The 25,169-nt window shown below is 41.6% G+C and overlaps 2 protein-coding genes across 2 annotated transcripts; one reads left to right on the plus strand and one right to left on the minus strand.

Annotated features, from left to right (window-relative positions):
• Nucleotides 1–7,695: 7,695 nt before the first annotated feature.
• Nucleotides 7,696–11,282, plus strand: LOC133918641 (elongation factor 1-gamma 2-like). Its single transcript, XM_062362604.1, has 8 exons — nt 7,696–7,811; nt 7,921–7,963; nt 9,205–9,354; nt 9,423–9,483; nt 9,574–9,626; nt 9,702–9,803; nt 9,880–10,381; nt 10,679–11,282. Exons 2-8 carry the CDS (start codon nt 7,955–7,957, stop codon nt 11,056–11,058), a joined length of 1,257 nt encoding a protein of 418 aa, XP_062218588.1. The 5' UTR covers nt 7,696–7,811; nt 7,921–7,954; the 3' UTR covers nt 11,059–11,282.
• A 402-nt stretch (nt 11,283–11,684) lies between these two features.
• LOC133918642 (probable serine/threonine-protein kinase SIS8) lies at nt 11,685–22,581 on the minus strand. The gene is made up of 12 exons (XM_062362606.1): nt 21,445–22,581; nt 20,103–20,206; nt 19,079–20,001; nt 18,197–18,237; nt 15,014–15,082; nt 14,812–14,912; nt 14,616–14,694; nt 14,440–14,538; nt 13,467–13,535; nt 12,617–12,666; nt 12,358–12,534; nt 11,685–12,251 (listed from the first exon to the last, which is right to left on the minus strand). The coding sequence occupies exons 1-12, from the start codon at nt 22,288–22,290 to the stop codon at nt 12,167–12,169; spliced, it is 2,643 nt and encodes an 880-aa protein (XP_062218590.1). The 5' UTR covers nt 22,291–22,581; the 3' UTR covers nt 11,685–12,166.
• Nucleotides 22,582–25,169: the final 2,588 nt, after the last annotated feature.

Raw genomic sequence — 25,169 nt, forward strand, 5'->3', positions numbered from 1 at the left:
CCCGCTTGCCTCGATCACACTAACCACCCACGAACAGGTTACGCAGCTTTGGATCAGCGGGGGCGCCTTGCCTCCGTCCGCCGGTGTCCGTATAGACACGCGCCTCGCCGCCGGCCGCCCGCCCGCCGCGGTGCGGCGTGAAGAGCCTGGCGCGGCGGGGAAACGGCGACATATTAACGAACGGAATTTCGCGTTGTTCCCGTAAGCGTTATATTTCATACGGCTGTAACGTAAATATAAATATTACATATAGTAATATTAAATGCAAATTTAAAATATAGAGACGTGAATGTGTTATAAAAATATCATCTAACAGATACATCAGGAGTAATATCGTAATTTAATTTTAGATGAAATCTGAAAAAAAGAGAAAATTATTTGCTAATTTTCCTTATAATTTATTTGTTTATTTTCATGAGTAAAACAGGTTCTATATTCATAATTGATAACGAGACGGAAAGTCCGAAGTACAAAAATGGGTGATAAAAAATAAATAATTAATCAAATTTTAGAGATTTTTGTTGGGTAGGAGTAAGAGTGAAAAATGATCGGATATGAACGGATAATGTTAGTTTCATATTTTTATTGAAATAGAAAAGATTATAGAAATCCTAAATATAGAAATAAATATGAATAGTATCAAAAATAAATACAGCATGAATATGAATTGAATATAAATATAGATCTGGATATCTGTCAAATGATAAAGACCCTTTAACTTGTGTGTATAAAAATAACAAAAATAATAATACAGTATAACTTCGCACATAAGAGAAATAAACTATACGTATAAAAACAACAAAAATAACAATGCAGTATAACTTCACACATAAGGGAAATAAATTATACATATAAAACAACAAAAATAACAATGTAGTGTAATTTCATGCATAAGAAAAATTCTAAGTAGTTAGAACCATGGCGGGTTATTGTCCTATTGGTGATGGTTATGAGCTTGCCCTTTATGGATTGGATGAAATACTGAAAATTGATATTATCTATTTTTAATCTGATCGGATATCCGTTTTCATATCCTTATCCGGTTCAAGTATTGTTTTCATTTCCTTATCCGTATCCGGATAAAAATTATCCATATTTGTATTTAAATAAGACTATTCGTATCCGTTTTTTTAGTTACAGAGCGAAAAATATTCACTCCGTTTTCAAGTCTAAATAGAAGAAGAATAGGAGAAGATGTATCGTGAAAATTAACTTTATTTTATATAGTAGATACTAGACCCGTTAACAAGTCCAGCCCAAATAAAAATATTTACTCGCATTTGGGGCCCGGTGAACCCAAAATCACACTACTAGATCAACTCAATCCAGAGTTTTTTTTTTTATTTTTTTTATTAAAAATTTAAATAAATAGATTCTTTGTAGAAGAAATTGCAAAACTAGGTAGCCTAACCGTCTCTGCCCCCTTAGAGGGCGGGTACAGCCTGCCACCCGTAACTAGAGCCTTACCGCCCCTGAGGGGGCGGGTAGGGGTCCTTACCTCCCTCTCAGAGGGTGGTAAGGGGCTTCCCGCCCACGCCGTTCGGCCTCCCCCCGGCCTCTGCTATAAAAGGGGCTAAAATTAGCCAAAAATCCCATTTTATTCAAAAAAAAAAGAAAAAATTGTGGAGAGGGGGGAAAAGAGAGGAGAGGAGAGTGGAGGAAGAGAGCCCGGCGAAGCCCTGCTGTATTTGAGCCGCGGATTTAAAGATTATTTTTGGGTAAGTCCTTTTTTTCTTTTTATTATTGTTAATTAGTGCAGTAGTAGTATATGGCATATGTTTTAGATATGTATGACCTAGGATTTAGAAAATTGTCAAATTTACTTAGAAAATTGTATAATAGCAGTGAAATATAGAATATTATTTTTACTATATAAGGTTTGGAAATGTAGATTTTATTGAATAATAATTGTAGGGTTGTAATGTGCGACATATGAGGTAGCAATATATGATAATTTGTGAATTTAGGATGTAGCATTTAGAAAATGATAGCGTTTAGTTTGCACACGGTACAATAGGTAGTAAATATAGATTGTATAGAGTGATATTTATAGGTTAGTTTGGTTAGGACTATTATTGAAAACCTATTGTTATGTATGAATCGGTGTCGGTAAATTATTTTATCTGATAATTAGAAATATAGTTTGTTGGTCTTAACATTGGTTATGTTTGCGGTGTTTCCAGCGATGGCAGATAAATTAATTTTTCAGATATATTATGGTGAGGGTGAGATTAGGTATAGTCCTAACGGTGTAGAAATGTTTGGATTTCGTCATGTCATGAAAGGTCTTAGTAAAGCTAATAAGATGACCATTGTGGGTGTGTGCAAATGGCTCATGCGGTTTTTTCAACTGGATCTGCAGCAACATGAGCTGAAGTTGAAAGCTGTCATCAGCCGTGCTAGTCATGGATACTTTGGTGAGATTGTTCCCATCAAAGCTACATCAATTTGGAGGCAGTATATAGATATATGTTGTGAACGTGACCTGTCGCTGGTTTTGTTAGCTGAGGCGTACCTGAAAGATCAAACTGAGGTGAACTCTGCGGAAGCAGTAGCAGGACCAAGTGAGGCAGTGGAAGATGAATCAGAGGCGGCTAATGTTGGGTTCAGGGAGGATGTTGGTGATATTCTAGAGCTGCAACCGATGAGTGTAGCTAATGAAGGGGAGCACATCCCTAGCATCATTGAAGAGATGGAGTTGGAGGAAGGTCTTGCCGATGGGGATTCATCTGACGAGGAGGGTAATGCTCCAGTTCCTACAGAGTGGAGGTGGTTAGCGAGGCTGACCGGACACCGTGGCAATACTATGAGAACGAGGTGTCACAGGGTGCTATGTAACCTACAAAGGAGGCAGTTATTCATGTAGTGAAATTCTGGTCGTTGTCTCTTCGGAGGCAATTCAAAGTTGTTAAATCCAGTAAAAGGGAATACGATGTGAAGTGTTTGGTGCCGCAGTATCCTTGGCGGGTGCACGCATTCAGAGGGAAATGAGTAGACTACTAGCAGTGCTCAATAGTTAAGGAACATAATTGTCATATTGAGGAAATAGAGTTCGCCCACCGTAACCTGTCATCTGCCTTCGTTGCAAATGTTATGTACGAGGAGATTGTGGACAACATAAGGTATGAGCCACGATCAATAATCCGTGCTATTGAGTAAAGATTCCAGTACACAATAAACTATGCGAAGGCATGGAGGGCGAAACAAAAGGCTATTGAGATGAGGTTCGGAACATATGAAGATTCATATCACAATCTACCTCGTCAATTAGCCACAATTTGTGGAAGGAACCCAGGCCGCTACTATGATATCAAGCATTACCCCTCTACTGATGTGGAGTACAGCAGGAAAAGAGTGTTGCAGCGTTCTTTCTTTGCATTCGCCGCAAATATCAAAGCATTTCGATATTGTCTACCCATCATATGCCTAGATGGAACATTCCTGACTGGAAAGTACAAAGGGCAGATATTATCTGCAATTGGGGTCGACGGTAACAACCAAGTCCTGCCACTAGGGTTTGCTTTCGTGGAGAGTGAGAACGGGGACAGCTGGTATTGGTTCTTAGAGCGGGTCAAACATGCTATTGTTCTTGACCAACCAGATGTGTGTCTCATTCATGATAGACATGCAGGATTGTTGCAGGCTTTGCTGGATATGCAACATGGTAGTGTTCGATGAGGTGTAGCAGCACAGTGGCCCGACCTCAAAAGCAGGTGGTGCATGCGTCATATGGGTGCTAACTTCTATAGATAGTTTAAAAACAAAGAGTTGATGAAGCTTTTCAAAAAGTTGTGCAGTCAAAACCAGCAACGGAAGTTCAATGCGCTATGGGCAAGACTTGATGAACTGACTCTAAAACAAACTGCGGAGGCTGCACCTAACGGTGATGAACCAATAGCTCTCGGACCTCTTCCAACAGATACTCCACAGATAGTAAGGAGATTAGGTTCAGCTATTAGGAGCTTCTCACAGTGGATACGTAATGAGCCAAATGAAAAATGGGCTCTATTATACGACAGTGGTGGTGCAAGGTATGGAGTAATAATTACAAATCTTGCAGAGGTTTATAACTGGGTGATGCGAGGAATGAGGTCCCTACCACTAGTTGGAATTATAGAAGGCATTTTGCATAGGACTTGTAAGTATTTTATTGATCGGTATGCAGCTGCTAAGATTGTAATAGAGGACAATCGTATGTTTTATGGACGGATGCTATGTAAGTACATGGAGAAGGCCAATAAGAAGGCCCACATGCATCGCGCAAATCAAGAGGGGACTGCGGAGCACAGGTTCAGTGTCCTGTGTCGGGATAAGGGTCGGAGGGGGGAGCACATCTACGTCGAAGAATACTCACCGCACCGCGTCATGCGGCAGTTTGGCTGTCACCAGGCATTCTCTCTCGTCCACATTTGTACCGTCCCCGTGCACGTCCATAGGTACATATGCAGAATTAAAGTTCTCGTAACCTTCATTTTACTGTGACTTACATTTACCATGGTTCAAATGCAGGTACACACGCAAAAGCCAGCGGGCTGGCAACCTCTGGGCAGATCGCTTGGCCCCTTACGTGGCAACATGGGCCCAAGCGCTACAGGATGTCGTGGAGGAGGCCCGTCCCCACAATGAGTGGAACTTCAACAAGTACCTACGGTGGTACGTTCCACGTACACGCGCACGGGTCATCTACACCCCTGAGGGGGTCCGGCCCCACATCGCGTCGACAACGGAGGCATACCCGGTGCATTGGGACGAGGACGCTGCATTAACGGTAAGTTTTTCTTTGAAGTCAGTAGTCCATACTCAACAAACAAAACCGTATATTGTAATTATTTTTTCCTATTCGAATCCGCAGGCAGATATCATTTATGATGTACATAAGGATGCAGCTAGTGCCATGGACCGCCTCCGGCAAGGGCAGCACCTCAGCGCGTCGGATGTTGCGAGCTTCATCAAGCGGGTTTTCGACAAGACCACGCGTGCCTTAAAGCTTACCTCCTGCCGATCCACCACAGATGTAGCAGGGGCGCCTCCCAGGTCTAGTGGTGTCTACGCCGAGTCGTCTCGGCGGTCAGATGTGCACCGTCGTTCATCCGTGTCGGCACCCACACGACCCCTTTTACCACGTCATGGAGGCTCAGAGCAAATTGGTACGAATTTTAATTTCGAACGACATTCAACAATATTCGTTACTTACTACTGCATTGATTATTAAACTTTCATTAGGTGCACCTACACAAGCCTCGTAGATGGAGCCCTGTGCGTCCACCCTCAGGTACTGGCGGCCCCCTTCATCCCAGTTTTTAATACTTTCAGCAAATTAAGTTAATATTGTGGACAGGTTACTTCGGTGACGAGGCCGATCCGTCTTCAGTGGCCCCACGCCCGACTCCACTCGCAACGTTCGAGCCATACTACGGCACAACAGCCTGGCCTTCTTCTGCTGCACCGGCATACCACGTAGGTACAATTATACAATTTTTACTACTACTTCCAATACCACATTGTTCGTATCTAACATAATTATTTGTTCGTAGGCCCCTCCAGCTAGTACACATGGACGCCAGGAGAGCCTTCACAGTCCTCTTACCCTAGTCAGGAGAATGAGGCTGGCCCGGACGCCGCATACGACCTCGTTTGTGACTTCTTCGAGGGCACACCTGACTACAACGTCCTCCAGCGGTCCCAGGTACCCAATGCTCCCCTTCGGACACAGCCCACGCAAGCCGAGGCCTCGACACCAGTGCTCCCTACTAGGCCTACCAGACAGGTCGGTCCACCCGACCCCCTCACCTACTCCAGGGGTTACATGAGGGTTAACCAGCGGTATCGAGACCACGATGGGGCGTACGAGCGACGGCAACGAGGGAGGCAACAGTAGAATTTTAGATTTTTTATGTAACTTACATATGCATATTCGCTTCGCGATGTACTCCTACGTATTCAGACACATTTACTCTTTATAGTCCACTTAGCATGTCGTAACTGCATTTTGTACTCCAAAATGATGGCATCCTAATTGCATTTTTTAATCCGACACGACTACAAGCTACATTCTGTCATCCTCATTATATCTTACAAAATAACTTATGCAACGAGTGATACCTCGCTTACTCTGTTGGGAGTGTTACTTTAATCACGAAGTGACCATACTACTGAACTTTAACCATGATATGACAACACATGCCTACTTGCGCAGGCTTTAGACAAGAAGTGACAACACTACCTAGCTTTTTCAAATAATAAATGACAACATAGGTACCAATAAATATAGAATCTTTGACCATCATCAATGACACAACTTTCCCATTCTTCAAGATAGAATTCAATGCTCCTGCCACCAGCTGCGCCCCTGCACTCACTCCTTTCTTCAAGAGCGAATCCAATGCTCCTGCCTCCCCCAACCATAAATAGCCGAACCTCCTTACATTGATGCACCACTCATTTCTCAGATCTCTCAAGTGCAATGTCTTCCTCAGCTCCATTTAGCCCACCAAAGAAACATTGGGGGACTACCATACCTGAAGGTCTCGAACCACCAATGTGCTTCTGTGGTGACCTTTGTAAGCTCCGCGAGTCACAAGAATCTCATACACCTATGGAATGCGCTTCTTCATGTGTGCCAACTACGAGTATGACAAGCCTCAACATGCAACAAATGGTTATCGACCGGTATGACAACAGATATCAGCCTCATCTCTTCCGATTTTGCACCCTGTTTTACTAACCGCTCATCTTGTTCTATTTGTTCAGTCCCCTCCACCGCTCTGTGATTTTATTCAATAGCTCGATAATGAGCAAAATGACACACAGAAGCAGTGGATCAACATGAACATGATGTGGAGAAGGGAAGCGTACGCACGTCGGGAGTACGAGCAACAACAAGAGAAACTTCGCCTCAAGCGGGAGGAAGAAGAGCGCATGAGGAAGGCGGCGAACGACCATACCGTGGCTCAGGCTCGGGAGGCTGAGAGGGAAAGGAAGCGGGAGAGAGCCCGCCGTGCTAAGGCGGTAGGTCCCGATACCCTCCGAAAGGGAAAGTATCCTAGATGCACTTAGTAGAGAGTATCTAATGTAACCTGACATACTTTCACTCCCTAAGGCATATTATGATTTGGATCAGCGCACTAATAAATAGGTCTTAGTGCGAACCATATATGCTACCTTTGTTTTCTCGTCATGTCGTCGCGGTTACAGTCTTATGTAATGTTTTCACCCTATGTTTAATACTATGTTTATCGTTGTTCGCACCCCTTACCTACGTAATATACTGCGAGTGCTACTTATTAATTTTTTATTCTCTGACTATTAAATAACTTACTCCAAATTTAAATTACAAATTTTCTTAAAGCTCTTTTTTTAGTTCTTGAATTACACAAAAATTGACATTTTTAAAGGAAAAAAAGACCCTAGGGCGGTTAGGTGGCATAACCGCCCTCTCAGAGGGCTGCAGCCCACTGAGAGGGCTGTAAGCGTCTAGTTTTGTAATTTCTCCTAGGGAAATCTATTTATTTAAATTTTTAATAAAAAATATAAAAATAAAAAAACTCACTCAATCCATACGAATGGGCCTTACCAAACAAGCCTTAATAGGCCCATCCTCGCGTGGAAGTTGGGCTTGAGACCCAAAAGTATTAATGAAGCTCGGATTAATGTAGACCGTTCGACTAGTTTCCCGTTTCGTCATCCAACGGTTGAGATCGCCCACGCGCACCCTAGGCACGAGATCCCATCGTCCCCTCCATAAGTTGGCGGCTCCGCTAGGGTTTTTGCTCCGCCTCTGCTCTCCTCCTCCGCTGCGCTGCTCGCCAACGGTTAGGATCCCCGTCTTAGCGAGAAGATTCGTGTAATTTTCGTGGTGTGTCCACTCTTTCGTTCTTGTTCGATCTCACTGTTTTTTCTCTCTCTCTTGGTGTTGTGCAGATCTGAGATCGAGCGAAGCTAGGGGCCCGTCGAGATGGCGCTTGTAAGTGTTCCAATCCTTGCACTAGTTGCTTTGCTCGTTTAAGTAGCTTCCGGTGCTTAGATTTGATATGGTATGGGCTTTGAGTTGCTCTGATTAGCGAGATGGTTAGCGTGTAATTTGGACTTGTGTAGCGGCCAGTTTTCTGGTAAATTGATTACTTTTATGGACATATGTGGATTCTTTCTGTAAATTGATTAAGTTTATGGGCATCTGTTGATTCTTACTGTACATTATACATCGAAGACATTTTTTCTGTCCCGCCTTTAGATGAGGTTTTGGTGCTAAATTGTTTACATGGTTGAGATATTTGGCGAACCTTATTGCTTTAGCTGCTTGGTTACATGCTTTCCTTTCACGAAGGAAGGGGGGTTGCTTCATTTTGACGTGTCAGGAATGTGATATTGTTTAGATCTTGCCGCAGTTAGTAAAAGGTCGATTGTCTGTGGAGATATTTGGTGAATTTGTCTTGTATCAATCATGCGTGAACTTGTTGGCATGGGGAATTGGTGATCTTCCATGACGTTCTTATTCAAATGGTATCATAAGAATGAAGTTGTAGGTGGCAAATGCCTACCAGCAAAGTTCTTTGATGGACTAGATTTTGTGCATTGCCTACCTAACAAGTGCAAAGAATTGAACACTATTTAAAAAAAGTTCCCTGCCATTTGTATTTTGGAAATTCTGTAGCCAAAATTCAAGTCGAGACATGGTCTTTCCTATCCCGATTCTTTTAGGGATCCCATTCTTTTAATAATAACATGTCTTTTAATGGTGATTTGCATGCTGATGTTCTTTTGAATTTTCACATGCTTTGGTGTACTGATTTGCTGCCATTTAATGCATGAGAAGGTTTTCAGTAGAAAAGACGTATTCATCTTTTTGGCTTTTTTCTCAGGTGATGGGTATCAAGTTATCAAGTTGGCATATTTAGGCTACTGTTTGCATTAACTTGATTGAGATTGGAAATCATATGTAGTTATGCACTTCTGCTTATAATTGCATGTTGTAATCAATTTACAACAATTGTCTAACAACTGGAAGTTGTGATGAGCAAGGACTACTGAGTTGGTACTTATGTCATTGAATTAACTGCATTTTCCGAACTTATCTGATTGTCTTGTTTGCTTCTACAACTTGTATTGGCTGTTTTACTGGTATTATCCCTTTTGTAGTTCTCATATTCTCTTGGAGTTCATGATATGTTTTTCATCAGTATATAACCTACCTTTTGTGTTATGTAGGTACTGCATGCTAACAGTGGTAACAAAAATGCATCCAAGACACTTATTGCTGCGGAATACAGTGGTATCAAGGTTGAGTTGGTGAAGGATTTTCAGATGGGTGTCTCCAACAAGACTCCTGAGTTTCTCACAATGAACCCTATTGGGAAGGTATGATAAAAACACCTTAAGAATCTTGATACAATGGTCCAGAATCTAATGTGGGAAATTCTCTCCAGGTTCCTGTTCTGGAGACTCCTGATGGGCCTATTTTTGAGAGCAATGCAATTGCACGATTTGGTAAGCCAAATGTAGCAACTGATTGTTGTTAAATCTTTCTTTTGTATTTTATTTATTTATTAATTACTTAATTCTGCCATCTACTTGAAGTTGCTCGCTTGAAGGCTGACAACCCACTTTATGGATCTTCACTGATTGATTATGTGAGTAATGTTTTATATTCATTCGGTATCATTCATTATATTTCACCTGTGCTTAGAAGATTTTGTTTGTTTCAGGCCCACATTGAACAATGGATGGACTTTGCTGCGACAGAGGTTGATGCTAACATTGGAAAATGGCTATACCCACGGTTCGGATTTTATCCCTATGCTGCTGTGGTAAGTGTGGCTAACATTTTTTTTGTATTTTCTCGATAGCAGTAGATATAGTCTTATGTTCTCATTTTCCCGACAGAGTGAGGAAGCAGCCATTGCCGCTTTGAAGAGAGCATTGGGTTCCCTCAACACACACCTTGCATCAAACACATACCTTGTTGGTCATTCAGTGACTCTTGCTGATATTGTGATGACATGCAACCTCTACTTGGGCTTTGCTCGGATCTTGACCAAGAGTTTTACCTCAGAATTCCCTCATGTTGAAAGGTACTTCTGGACCATGGTTAATCAGCCAAACTTCAAGAAGGTCATGGGCGATGTGAAGCAGGCAGAATCTGTCCCACCTCTTCAAAAGAAGGCTGCGCCAGCCAAGGAGCAGAAGCTGAAGGAAGCCAAAAAGGAGGCCCCAAAAGAGGCCTTGAAGCCGAAGGCAGTTGAGAAACCAGAGGAGGAAGAGGAGGCACCAAAGCCAAAGCCGAAGAATCCTCTTGATTTGCTTCCTCCAAGCAAGATGATCCTTGATGAGTGGAAGAGGCTATATTCGAACACGAAAACCAATTTCCGTGAGGTTGCTATTAAAGGTATGTTTGATTTTAGAATCCAGTTAAAATGTTATATCATTGATTGTTGTTGACTGATTGCGGATTCAAGAATGATGATGATTACACAAGATTTTGCTAAGTAGAAATCTGAACTTCAAGTAGCATACAGAAAAATTGTAGATTTTAGTTAATTACACACGCCTAGTTTAGTATCATAATTTGCATCATTTGATGATGTTTTAAGCAGTTTCCAGTTCTTGATAATTAATTGTATGTTTTGGGACTCAAGAATTGCTATCTAAAAATCAACTGAGCTCAACTCCTTGCATAGCGCAGGTTTCTGGGATATGTATGACCCAGAGGGCTACTCCCTGTGGTTCTGCGACTACAAGTACAATGACGAGAACACTGTGTCCTTTGTGACCATGAACAAGGTTGGTGGATTCCTGCAGCGTATGGACCTGTGCCGCAAGTATGCCTTCGGCAAGATGCTGGTGATTGGCTCTGAGCCACCTTTCAAGGTCAAGGGGCTCTGGCTCTTCCGCGGCTCAGAGATCCCCAAGTTTGTCATGGATGAGGTCTACGACATGGAGCTCTATGAGTGGACCAAGGTTGACCTCTCCGACGAGGCCCAGAAGGAGCGTGTGAATGCAATGATTGAAGATCAGGAGCCCTTCGAGGGTGAGGCCTTGCTGGATGCGAAATGCTTCAAGTGAACCCATCTCTTTTGAATGGAACCGAGGGGAAAGAGCTGTTTAGCTTTTTGTGCTATGTTAAAGAGTTTTGGCCTTGTTAACGGGAAGTTGCAATCTTTGGATTATGCACAACATTGGAACCATTCCTGTGCATCCTATACCCTTTTATTGGATTTGTTATTTCCCATGTTTCATTGGGCGCTTAAGTGGTTATTCAGAGTAAATAGGAATTCCTTTGTGCTGAACAGGGATGTCTGGATGAGAAACATTATTTCAGGATTTTTCTGATTTAGTTTAAATTCAAACTGATCCTAGATCCGAACGCATATTAAACAAGCCATGAGTGGTTAGGAATTTTTCATGGATTTGCTGTACGGTCATTGTACATATCTTTTTCTTGCAAGCGCAGATACCACGAGCGATCAATGTTAGAACTGCCTGTTATACGGGAATCTTGGGAAGTGAGACATCCCCAAATTCCTGTGAGAATCATGTGCTGCAAATACTTTATTAAAACTCTTGCTTGGATGAGGGGGTTTGCTCCAATAATCTCCCTACGGGAAAGTAAAATTGCTAGTAGCGAGAAAAAGGAGCATAGGTGCCAATATCTCAACTAAAGAAGATAAAAACGAGGGGGGGGGGGGGGGGGGCGGGGGCAAAAGTATCAAAATGCACATTGCAAAGGATATACAATGTTACATGTGGTAAACATCGGGCTGCAACTTTTTGCAGACACCGTAACCTTTTGACCTCCATTCTTCTTGATCTTTTCTAAAGCGAGGGGGTAAATCTTCAAGATCCTATCTTTGTGGTGAATTCTGATTCTCAGAATCACCAGTCCAAATCCAGAACTGAACAACTATTTACCATGGCACAGAGCACTTCGTGTCGCGCCACATTTTCTTCACATGAGACTACACACTACGCTTTCTCTGGCAGCGCCTTTGCGCAGCTTCAGAGAGTTCTCACATTTTCACAAGGTGATGCGCAGAACCTTCGTCCATACACATCTACACTGCAGAGATTCTGAATACATCTCCACGAGCTTCGACATGAAAATTTTAGCCCCTGTAGTAGAGCATAAATACTTGAATAAACGTGTCCTGATTTTTTTTTCAGGAACAGTATGTCAGCAGCTTTCTGTAGCAACCAAATGCTGTAGTTGCTTTAGAGGTGACAAGAGCTGGGAAAACGACGGCCTTTTGCTTGGATCGCTACACCAAAAAGAAATTGTTGGATTCATCATCGGTAGGCAAGTAGCAGATGAAATAGAGAATTATCAAAGTAGGATATTATCCAAAAAATAATTCGAAGTCTTACTTTTCCCAACATGAAGATATTATGCTAGCCACCTGCGGATCCACTTCCTTGGGGATGTCTAGTCGTCTGTTCTGGAACCCAACTGCTCCTACAACTTGCATTGGATTCAACCCACTCCATGGTACCCGCATGGTTGCTAGTTCCCACAGGATTACTCCAAAACTGTAGACATCACACCTGACGCAAGCAGAAAATGTTCAATTCGGAGAAGATGGCAGGAGCAATAGAACAGACCGACATGCTTGTGGAGCAAACTCACTTCTCGTTAGCTGGTTCATTACGCAGTACCTCTGGTGCCATCCACTCCGGCTGCAGGTCAACAGGAAATACAGTCATAAAGATGGGATGATGGTTTATTTACAGCAAAACTATGGGAACAGCAATATGTTTGTGGAATATAACCCATCAATAACGAAATCAGAGAACTATTGTCCAAGAATTTGCTTGCTTCTCCATTGAACCAAAGCAGTGATTTAAACAAGGGAGCAAGCAATAAATTATGTTGAGGATTTAATAATGCATCATGCAGCTTCCTAACATACAGGAAATATTTCACTTGTGCAGGTTTGTGTCCCTATGCAATTGGAAAGCAATTTCATTCTGAAGACTAGCTTTGCTATTGGAAAAAAAAACTATGATGCTCATATCCGGTTGTCGTGTGTATTAGCCCAGGCATTTGTGCATGCCCTATATCAAGTGGCTCAAATGATGTATTATGGATTGTACGCCCACACTGTATTTCCTTTCCCAGCCAAAGTTATCCCAAAGCCATCCTAAATGGTCTTACTCTTACAGAGAATACTCTAGTGCTCTACAAAGCATGCTGCATTTTACATAACACATATGTCACGTTTCAGTTTGAAATAGAGCAAGAGGATACTAAAGTCAGAATTCTTTCAGTATGTTAAGAGTGCCAACTACCATGTCTCTGTTGTGGGGGGTTTTCGTCAACCTTTTATTCTAAGTTGCCTAAGTGAGTTGCTTTTTTTTTTTGCGAGGAAGTGAGTTGCATTTGTGTTTCTAGCTGTAGTATATTCTAGGTTTATAGCATCTCAAATCGTAAAAATCAAATGTGAACAGAGAAAAATATAAAGGATGAAGTGTATTACTGTTCCAGCAGTTGACTTAGAGGAAAGAAAAGTATGATGTTTCAACCTTGACATGCCAAAATCAGACACCTGCATGGAAAAGGTACATATGTATGTTATATTATTAGTCTGCTCAAATATGAAGTTTCAGTGATAAACATGTGAAACAAAGACATAATGAACATGGATTCTTCCAAAGAACCATCATGGGGGTTTACATCTTGTACTGATAATTACTCGACAGTTTTTTAAGTATTTTGTGCTTAAGCTCACTTGTAACAACTTTAAACAAGTATGGGGGAGTATGGAACCAGTAATTTGTGACTTAAGAATAATATAAGGTAAATAAACAGCAACACTGGCCAATGTATCTCTTGTTCTAAGCTGATAAACCCTACTATCCTACATATTTGAGGCAATGCTAACCAGTAATACCCCTCATATAATGTACACGAAACCCAAGATTTCCACTGCCTGATCATTAGAAATTTAGAATCCTGGTCTCCACATTTTGTAAACTTTTGAAAATGTATTATGCCATTTAGAGAACATCCCATTTTTTATTCTTAGTTAAGAACACACAAGTAGTCATAATTTAGATTTAAAACTTGACTAACAAAATATAATCAGAGAAATCTACAGTAGTCCCTTCACGCCAGATACTTTCCTCCTTATGAATCTAACTAAACCATAATTCATATATTCAGTGGTTCTGTGTTTCATAATGATTGAATGACTGCATCACACAAGCTGATCACTGGCACCGATGGTCACCAAGAGGTCTATTGAACAATAAAAGAAGGCATGCAATCTAGTGGTTCCGTGTAAAAGCACAAATGCAAAAATAAGCTAAGTGCGCTCTTTCAAAGCAAACATTGTATCTGCCTTGGCATGATTGGTGGTGAGCAGTATTATGTCTCTCCAAGGTGAAACACACTAAAAAGAAAATAGGTGTGTTACATTGAATGATATGGTACTGAGGGAAGAAAGTCACCTTAACAACCCAATTTTTATCCACTAAAAGGTTTGGGGATTTAAGGTCACGATGAACAATGGTAGGATGGCCAGCGTGCAGGTAGTTCATCCCTTTTGCCTGAAAGAACACAGTATTAACTACTGCGTAGAACAAGCCACAAAATATGTAAGAAACTAAAAATTAGCGAAGCTTACCACATCTAGTGCCATTTTTAGCCTCCGGATTTCATCGATTTGACTATTTGGCCGATGCAACAGACGATATAGGCTCCCCCTGACAAAGTAAAATCCATTGTATTTGCTGTAATTACTCTTTGTATTCATAATATGATGCCCGCAAAGGTATTTTAACTACAAAAAATAAATAAAAAATAGAGGAACCTGTACAAACCTTGGAAGGTACTCAGTTAATATAGAGAGATTTGGTGGTTGTGTTACATATCCCAAGAAAAGAACTACATTGGGATGCCTTAGTCTTGACATGATTCTCACCTAAAAGGTAAGGAACTATTACATACTTAGTTAAGGAAAAAAATCAATAATCACTACACTCAAGCTGTAAGAGAGATGCAATATGTTAAAATTGAACTTACTTCACATTTAAATTGCTCTAGTGAAACACCTGATAAATCCTGGTCAAGAAATTTCTTCACTGCAACCTCCTGGAATATACAAAGACAAGACATCATGAGAACAGAAAACTATCAAAGAACAGATTCAGCAGCTAGAGGTAGACTGCATATTTTCCTCCACAGAACTGGTGAACTGTAATACGTGCTCTTGGAGATTGGACAAGACCTTTCTAATGTTTAGTCCGAAGGTGCTTCCTAGTTATGTCAAAGCATATGGACTACCAGTCATGATGGCAGCTCAATTTGATATACACGGAATAGACTCATAATTGTTGACTTGTGTCTCACATGTCCTAGTTCAGTTTTTTTCTATATGCAGAGACAGATACGAAGTTAAACCAGAGCTGTCAAATTTTCGTTCTCGCCTCTCCTAGGACTAAAACCTGACACACAATGGTTGTTTGTTCTTGATCAAAGCTTTTCCATGTGTGCTATATGTTAGGAATATCGAGTCATTATCCATTACGTATAAGTTAGGTTACTAGAGTTCTTATCCTGTACTCCTCATATACTCTATATATTGCCCACAATGACTACTATTGAATATAAGTTGCTATTCTTAACATAGTATCATAGCTAGGTTTTTCTCCCCCGGAGACGCCGCAACTCATCTCATCTAGATCTACCTGTTTTTATATCTAGTTCTCTTCCCGTCGGCGTTCTCTCTCTCTCTCTCTCTCTCTACTCGTCGGCTTCCCACCCACCCATCTCGTCGGCCCTCTATTTGGTTGGCCCCACCTCCTTCTACCGTCCAATCAAGCTGCCCAGGACCCGCTACCCATGGATCCACCGCCTAGGGCGCCAGATTTGATCGGATTTGCACCCCCTCCCATGCCAGGCCGCTCTGGCCCCATCTGTTGGCCGTCGGTTCCACCCGCTGAATCCAATTCCACACACCCGCGCGTCGGATTTAGTCTCCGCCGTCGCCCAAGACCCGCGAGATCCGGCCGCCGGCCTCCCGCACTGCCTCAGCCTCCCCCCGCGCCCGCTCCGCCCGGCGAGCCCTTGTGCCTGCCTCCTGAGCGTAGCCAGCCGCCCGCCGGTCTCCCGCGCCGCGCGACAGCCTCCCGTCAGATTCTTCTGTGCGGTTGCAGGCTTCACCGAATCTTGTCGTCATGTCTTCAGGCCATCGTTGCCCTGCTCTAGGTGCCAATCTCCGCCGACGGTTTTCTTCTACCCCGTAGGTACGTTTTCTTCGTCTGGTGTTGCTAGGACATTGTCTTCGTTGGGCCACACCGCTGTCAGGATGCCTGTCCGCACAACCTAGGATCCTCATCGGTCAGATGTCGTCGAGGCTTCGATCTTCCAGCCAATATTTGCCTTCGTGGAGCAATGTTCACCTATACGCTAGACATAGACAGTTGGTCACCCCGTGACTAGCGACTAGGCTGACTAGAAGGTCTAGACGATTTTGTACTGTAGCAGCAAAAATGCAAACATAGATTCGAAGCGTGCCATCTGAGGGGAGTAGAGCTAGAGCATAGATCCGGTGAGCATATATAAATCCAGGGATTAGAGCTAGTACCTGTCCACGGCAGGGAATTTGCGGAGCGGAGGGATGACGGTGTTGGCGTGTACGACGGCTCGGACGAGACCGCAAGCACAAACGACGATGCAGGCGTAGGCGCAAGAGAGGGTGGTGGCTAGGGCGAGGCCACGGGCGCGGGCAATGTCGCAGGTGCGGGCGCGGGTGATGTCGCAGGTGCAGGTGCGGGGTGACTGCAACTGGCGACGCCGGCACAGATGAAAGGAGAATCGAGAGACGAATGAGGGATGGATGGATTGATTTTAGATTTTGTGCGGTGCGGGGAATAGTTTCGGGGCTGAAATTTGGTCCCGTGCGGACTCGCCAGGCGCCAAACTCTGCATCGCCAAGACAGGCGCCTATTCGAGCTCGTAGCCGACAAGTTGCGTATAGCCACCATCTAGATTCATCGACTAGTCCGTCTTTAACCAAAGCGTCTAGAGTTGCATTTAGGCCCTAGACTAGGTGCTGAGGTTCGACTAGCGACTAGTCATCGTTTAGACGAGCCAAACGATCGTCTACACAAACATTGTCATGGAGGCTCAGTGAGTCGGGGGTCTTCGATGCTGGCTTCATTGCGCCCTCCAGGATTTGAGTCACCTTGAAGCTCACCATGGTCGCTGCCTCCTTTGATCTATCTCTCGGATTTTGTGCTAGGATCTTTGGAGTCTTCTTGAGCTTGATGAGGCTTGAGGTGGTTGGTCTTTAGTGGAGCTTGCAGCGTTTGGGTGCCTGTTGTAGCTGCTCTGCTCTGTTTCCATCATAACAGAGCAGTAGCTCAAGTGTTTTACCTTTGCTGCTAGCTGCTTTTGAGTACAATTCCATCCTTTTTCACTGCTGCTAGAATCCTTGCTCCTGCTAGTGTCTTAATCTCGTATTAGAGTCTTTTGCAATTCCGTTGTGTCCACGTCCAAGTCGTGGTTTCTCTTTGAGTTCGTATATGCTGCGCAAAAGTCTACATATTCCTTCGTCAATTAGTCAATTTATTTTTGGTTAGCTAAATTTCGTTTTTGTTTAGCTAATCCTTTTCCCGTCGCTATTAATGCAACTGTGTCATCTACGTCTTTCCGTAGCTTTAGTGACAACTTCTTTTGTTGTCTTGCTACACGTCATTGCTTTATCTCAATTCTTGATCATGGGCATTCTTTGTTGTCATCATCACGACTCTACTTTTGTGCTTCGCTTTGTACTTCTTCGGCTTGATTCAACAGGATTACCAAGGCTCCACTCTACAACGACTTTGAAGAGACAATTTTTTTATATATTAGTCTGAGTTTATTACTTAGTGTCACCTCTTTCAAATGCAACGCTATTACAAACGCCCTGCATTTTAGAGGGGGTGTTAGGAATAGAGTCATTATCCATTACGTATAGGTTAGATTACTAGAGTCTTTATCATATACTCTATATATTACTCTATATATTGCCCCCAGAAGCTACTATTGAATACAAGTTGTTATTCCCAATACTATAATCCTATTAATGGTGATTCTGTTTAAACAGGTTATTAGGATTTAGAACTACAGGAACTGGTCAAATGCATAACGATATTGCACACAATATGCTAAATCCCTAGCAACATATCATGCAAAGATTTGCTATTAGAATATTTGACTTACAGTGCCATTCCAATCTGCACGATAGACTTCCCCATATGACCCTATGAAGATATAGATATCAAGTTCATGGCACCGGATAGCCATAGCGAAGAAACAAATAGTACAATGAAAGTAACAGTACGATTAATTGCAAAAATATAACAAAAAAAAAACTTAATCCAACAGTGCCAGAAGTACATGCCAAAAGAAGAGGCACTTGAGAGGAATTAATATGGGGAACCTCATAGTAAAGTTTGCCTAATTGTTTCACTACTCGGACCATAATAAGTTTTTCTTTTTTTGCTTTCCATGTTCCCAAAGATAACTTTTGACAATTTGTTGTTTAATGTAATATTATCAATAAAAGTTGCAGAGAAAATAATGCAAAGAAAGCAATACTATTTTCATGTGTCATCTAGATATATTTGTATATATTAGTGGATATCACAAATTACAAAATCGGAGGTACAAACTCAAGAGAAACAATAGTTTAAAAAAAAGGACCAATGCGTGTGAAATCAGAAAGATTTAGCAAACTAAAGCTGCACGAGAATATGTGCAGAAAGGCTGCCATCACTCAGTTTCAACAATATAAAATAATGGTAGAAATCATAAGAAACAGTTGCGCCAATTTGTAATAAAAAATACAATAGAAAAAAGGAAAATTTGAACAGTCCATTTTGTCGAAATCAGATTGGAAAACATCAAAATATTATAATTTATAAAGCTTGGCTTTGCAATCAAATAAGAAAATATACTTGTCTTGACACTAGCAGAAAGCAAATTACATTCTATTTGCCTCATATATACTTTGCTGTGAGTTTATTTTCATTTAAAAGTTTCAATGAGTATTTCTCCTTCAAGACTGCCTTACTTGTAAAGGGCTAGGAATCAGGCATATACCTAGACCAATACGTTCTCCAATATCAAGATCTTCCCATGGTATTCCATATTCAGCAACATCATCCATAACAGAGCTGATTGTTTTCGTACTAGACCAGCTCAACTTGTTCAAATTTTCATTGCTACCTCCTGACATGTTTACCAAAGAATCTTCAGCAACCCTTTGATCCTCATTGGAAATAGCACTAGCTGTATGGTCATGCAAATCCAAATCTCTTATTATTTCTTTTGTATTTTCCACAGGGTGTTGTACATTTTCATAAGGTGCCAAGGGAATATTGTGGTAACAGCTCAATAATGTTAGTGCTCTGGCACTTTCGAGTTGTGATGAAGAATCCTTATCTACGAAATCATTTGGCAAATTTGGACTTGTTTGAGCAACTAGCAACCATTCTGCATTTTCTTTATCTTCAGAAGTGTTTATGCCTATTTCTATATTCCCATGAATGTTACAACTATCTTGATCAGATAATAAATCAGTGGGTAGCAATGCACTACTCTCCAAAAGTAAGTCATGCAAATTTTGTGCAAACTGTGGGTCCACTACTTCAGACACAATATAGTTGGAAACATCATTGACTTTCATATGCTCAGAAATACACCCTTCAATGTTGAGCACGTTCGATTGGCCTTTTTCAGAGATAACATTTTGTTCAAATGAGTTCTCTGTCTGAGATAAATCTTCCAGCTGTGAAGTTGTGAGCGCTAAAACAGAACAGTAATCAGATGAGCTTTCTCCACTGTCATTTCTATTCCCATATCCACCATTAATCTGCTCAAGAGCTAAGCATAATTCTGCGACACTCTCTTCAATGGCGTTACTGTTCAGTTGACTATCGTTGGAGTCCTGAAACTGACTGCAGGAAATATCTGAAGGGATTAAGGTGCCTGGAGCTCCCATCAGATCAACTATATATTCAGTGCTGCAACAGTTACAGTCCATAAGATTGATTGTTGTAGTATCTTTAAAAATATCTTAAGATTGATAGTTGAAAGAGAGCAGAGTAAAGATACATGCAGATACCTGTCAAAATCGACTTTAACCAAGTTAACAGCTCCTTCGTCTGTTCCAGTATAATATATTCCCTTCACAAGCTTACACGGTAGATTAACTCGGTCAGCTAGCACCTGAAACCAATTTGGTTAGTTTGTCTGTTCAATAGCTCTAATGAAGTCCCTAATTTTAAGCAATCAAAGGCACCTCTTTTAAGGCAAACCTTCAATTATGTATCTGGTGCCACAAATGCACAATTCAATGATGCATATTGCGTGATTGACAGAATAAGCTGACTACCAGATTTGACAACCGTATAGCACTTAAATAAATTATCTCAACTGATACAGGTTAGTGCTAAGCCGTTAACCATCCAAAATCATATTATTAGAGTTGTTTCTAGAGAAAATGCTAAACATGCAAAACGGTATGCTTAACTTTCTACACACGACACACGATCCAGCACCACGATCTAGCTATTGAATGACGCGAAGGATCCCTACACGAGTGTCCAACTGTTCTTCCCTCTTTCCCATTCTCACGCTTCTTTCTCGTGTTCTTCCGTACGTCTTCTCACGCTCATGTCAAGTCCCGAATGCCGACAGCCCAACGCTTACAATGTTTACGAATTCGCACAGCTGCCACTGCCTTATCATCTCATTCCACCACCACCGACCACGCTCACCGGCTGAATCGACCACCTCATGATAAAACCTTACATGTGTTTGTGGCTGCAGTAAACTCTAGCAGGCACAGATTGCGGCTATCTACCCTGGGTCGTACAATTTGAAACTTCCCTTGAATTCCCCTTGATTTAAGTAAAAAATTATCAAATTCAGTTGAAGTTCAAAGTTGTACAACCCTACCCCCCCCCCCCTCAAAAAAAAAGAATAAACAATTGGAAGTCCTAATTCCAATATTTAAATAAACTGCAGTCTGAATGTACAGTTTTTTTTTTTTTGCTTGAATCCACGATGAAAGTGGTAACATTCAAATTGTACGCTAGTAAGTTCTTAAATCCCAATCAAAAGTTTCTTAAAATCACATGTAAAGGTTCAATTCTTTCTTTCAATTCATGAAATGGATGCTCTTACATTCAAATTGAGCTTCTTTCCGGTTCTTGGAAGGAGTAGTGAATGGGACAGGAAGGATATACGTGAGTAATCAGTTGGATTCTATAAAAGGAAACCATCCACTAAATTGGGAACTAGCAGTGTGTGTATTACAAGCACCCAAGAAATGTGAAATATCACATGTTAATGATCCAGGGGTGACAGGATGCAAACTATAACATCCTGCCCTATACTCTTTTGCAATCTAATATCATAGATTAACGGTCAATTAAACACACAGCTTTTGCAGGGGCACTAACCTTAAAAAGCAGGGACCTGTGGCGCGACAGCCCAACCTGAAGCGAACCAAGAGGAAGAACAACACTGTTTAGCTGAAGAGATAGCTGGCGGCTCTTCACGCTCCATTCTCTGACCATAAAATCAGCATCCCCCACCGGACCGCCCATCGCATCGACCACAAGACCTGCAATCTTCTGCACAAGCTCCGCGGAAGCAACACCACCGTGTTGTACCCTGCTCTGCGCGGTAATCGCCGCAGCCCTATCTTCCAGGCGTTTTAGGGCAGGATCGCTCTCCCGATTCACCAAAATTGCCAGGAAGGAAACATCGCCTCCGGGTGGAACCGCCCTGAGGTAGATCAGAGAGGGGAACCTGACCTGGAAGCCAGGATGCAGCTGCGCGCCACACAGGTCGTAGAACCCGTCCGACAGCGTCTCATCGTAGTTGACGACGCTGTGGTTCCAGTACCGCGCGGAGAGGGCCTCCACGGGGCTCCGGTCCCCGGCCGCCGCCGTGGCAGCCGCGGCACCGAGGCTGATGCGCTCGGCCGCGCGGATCTGGACGGAGTCCGCGTCGACGAGCCCCGCGTGGTCCGACGCCGAGATCGCGAGCGCGAGCCGCACGTGGTAGTCCTCCTCCAGCCGCGTCATCGCCGCCTCCGCCCCCAGCCCCCTCGGCTCCGCCACCGCCGCAGGAGCAGGCGCCGGCTGCGGCGGCTCGGTTGCCCCCGCCGCGACGACCGTCGGCGGCGGGTGCCCCGAGCGCCGGTGCCGCGGGCGGTGGTGGTCCGGCGCCGCGCCCCCGCCCCCGCCCCCGCCGGCACCAGCGAGGTGGAGCTTGCGTAGCAGGTGCTTCATGCGGGTCATGGGCGGCCCGGCGGCATGCGACGCGATGGCCTGACGAATCCCAAATTCCAAAGCCCTCTTCTCCGGCTCCGATCCGATCCGTCCCAGCGACCAAAGGAATCACCGGCCCGCGTATGCGTGCGCTGTTCAATTTGCGTCGATCTATCTATCCATTTCTGCTCTGCTCTAGTCTAGTCTATTCTATTCGAGCGTCGTGGTGGATGCAGGATGCTTCGCCTCGTCGCGGCTGAAGAAGCCTGCGGAGGACCTGCTCTTTTTTATCCCTTTTTTTTTTCCCTCCGTGATGCGTGTAGTGGCGTATTGCTACAGATGGTAAATAAAATAAAATGGTCCGAATGCCAACTGAGTTTTTTTAATCTATAAACACTTGAGTATAAACTGTAATATCTAAACCATCAAACTATTAGCTTGTTCATAATGCTGATGGGATGGGATTAGCGCGGTTGACATGACGTTCCGATTGTGGGGCTGCGATCGCCTACCAGTAGTTAAGTGTAGATTTTTTCCTTCCAATTTCAGTTTTGGAGATTTTCTAGGACTTGTTTGGTTTCCATCTAAAATTGCCACCTAGTTGTTTGAGCCAAAATTTGACATGTCTAAGTTTATAAATTCATTTGACATCCGAAAATCGGATCCAAATGAATTTCTAAAATTCACGAATATCATGTAATGTGGTCGAAATTCGGCGAGAATTCAACCGAATTCAACCGATCACACTAGTTTGACCGAGGCAAAATCTGATCAAATCGACCATTTGGTAACTGATCGAATTCAACTAAAAACTGACCGTATTTCCTGCATTTTGTTTGTGTTAAAAAACCGCTTGGTTTCCTACGAAAACTGCTCCATTTACATCAAAAACCGTTCGATTTTATTGAATTTCAGTAAAGTTTAAGAAAAACAAAAATATAGCTCTACATTGTAAAATCAATATCTAATTCATCCGAGCTTCAAACCAAGTGAAACAAATTTCATTGGCTTTCCTGTAACATGATCTACATCATAAAAAAGTTAAATATTTACTATGAAAAATGTATTATTAAACCTATTTAAATGCATAGTTAATTCTTTGCTAATATAAAAATTATGAAACCAATTTTTTAGTCTTCTTACATGATCTTATTTCTTTTATAAATACATGAACTCATGAAATAGTTATTATAACATTCAAGATTGTGTAAATGTGTTGCAACTAAATTAATTTATAAATAATCCATGACACCTTAAAAATAGTGAAATCACTTTTATTAGTTTACTTATATTGTGATTTATGTAGAAAATAATAGTAGATAGAAAAAGTTTAATTACAATATTGTTTCTTAACATGTTCACTTTATGCATGTGAACTTTGTAAAAAATTATGGAGAAATTAATATAACTCTAAATAAAGTGAAACAAAATTTAAAGATCCTCTTAAGATACACCATACACAAAAAATTATGTGTTTGCATGTTAAGTTTTTTCTTAACGTGATGGGCCAAATTATCATGTTCATATGATCCATTTCAATATTTTTTTTTCAAACTTCCTCCATATAATATATGATGCAAAAGACATAATTTTTGAAAAAAAACACATAAGGTCTTAGAATTATCTCTAGTATTTTTAGAATTTTTTTCTGCTTTTTATTTTTTAATTCAAATTTGAAAACCGGTCAAATTCAGTATTTAGTGCGGGCTGAATTAACCAATTTTCGCAAATATGGAGTTGTTTTCGACGAATTTTCGAACCTGGGCATGCCACCTGTTTTGGCAAGTTTGTCCACCAAAATGAATTAGGTGGCCAAAGGAGAGGGCATTTTGGATGGTGGCCAAAATTTATCAACTTCGTTACCAAACCAAACACACCTCTAACTCTATCTGGCTTGTCCTAGTAAACTCAGTTATCGCTTTAACTTATTTTTTCACGTGGAGGAAGCGAGAACATACATAGCGTGTGATGTAAAAAATAATATTCCCTCCATTCTCAAATAAATATCATTACGATGTGTAAAAAAATATCATTTTAGAATATGTGCTATAGAGGGCAAAAATTCAAAATTAGATAATATACGCGATCGTATTTGTCGAAATAGACAACATGTTAGCGTATTTACAATTTTAGCATCCGTATTCGGCACACCGTGTGCCGAATATGACACTGTAGCTCATATTCGGCACACGGTATGTCGAAAATAATACTGTAGCACCATTTTTGATATACCGTGTGCCGAAAATAGAATGTAGCACCGTATTTCTACGCACCACACTCCGAAAATGAACAGTACCGCGCGTGAACAGTAACAGCAGTGCGTTTGAATTTCGTTTTTCCTCTTTTTCAAAACGGTGGTCTTCTATTACTCCAAAAATATTAAAACTTTTTTTACATATTCCATAATCCATGTGCAACCCATTTTAATTGGATTCACCGAAAAATCCTTTGTATATTTAAAACTAAAATTTTTCAAAAAAGACTACTTTTATAACTTGTAATAATTTTTAGTGTCTCAAATAAATTCCTAAAAATTTAGAAAAATTCACTAATATTCTTATTATGTGATGGAATAATTTCTAAAATTATTTTCAGCCCTAGTTTATATGATGAAAAAGTAAGTTCTTTTGTAATGCTTCATTTATATGTATTTTTATCATTTCATGTAAATGAAGCATTACAAAGTAACTCATTTTTTCATCATATAAATTAGGGCTGAAAATAATTTTAGAAATTATTCCAACACACAATAAGAATATTAGTGATTTTTTATAGATTTTTGGGAATTTATTTGAGACACTTAAAATTATTACAAGTTATAAAAGTAGTCTTTTTTGAAGAATTTTAGTTTTAAATATACAAAGGATTTTTCGGTGAATCCAATTAAAATAGGTTGCACATAGATTATG

This window comes from Phragmites australis, chromosome 5 (assembly GCF_958298935.1).
Source record: "Phragmites australis chromosome 5, lpPhrAust1.1, whole genome shotgun sequence".
Lineage (NCBI taxonomy): Eukaryota > Viridiplantae > Streptophyta > Magnoliopsida > Poales > Poaceae > Phragmites > Phragmites australis.

Coding starts and splice junctions, on each gene's coding strand:
- LOC133918641 (XM_062362604.1), top strand. Junction 9,484..9,573: donor CAATGCAATTGCACGATTTG/GTAAGCCAAATG, acceptor ATCTACTTGAAG/TTGCTCGCTTGAAGGCTGAC. Junction 9,627..9,701: donor GATCTTCACTGATTGATTAT/GTGAGTAATGTT, acceptor TGTTTGTTTCAG/GCCCACATTGAACAATGGAT.
- LOC133918642 (XM_062362606.1), bottom strand. CDS start 22,290: ATGACCCGCATGAAGCACCTGCTACGCAAGCTCCACCTCGCTGGTGCC. Junction 18,238..19,078: donor TGGAGAACGTATTGGTCTAG/GTATATGCCTGA, acceptor ATATCTTCATAG/GGTCATATGGGGAAGTCTAT. Junction 14,913..15,013: donor TAGAGCAATTTAAATGTGAA/GTAAGTTCAATT, acceptor CTTACCTTTTAG/GTGAGAATCATGTCAAGACT.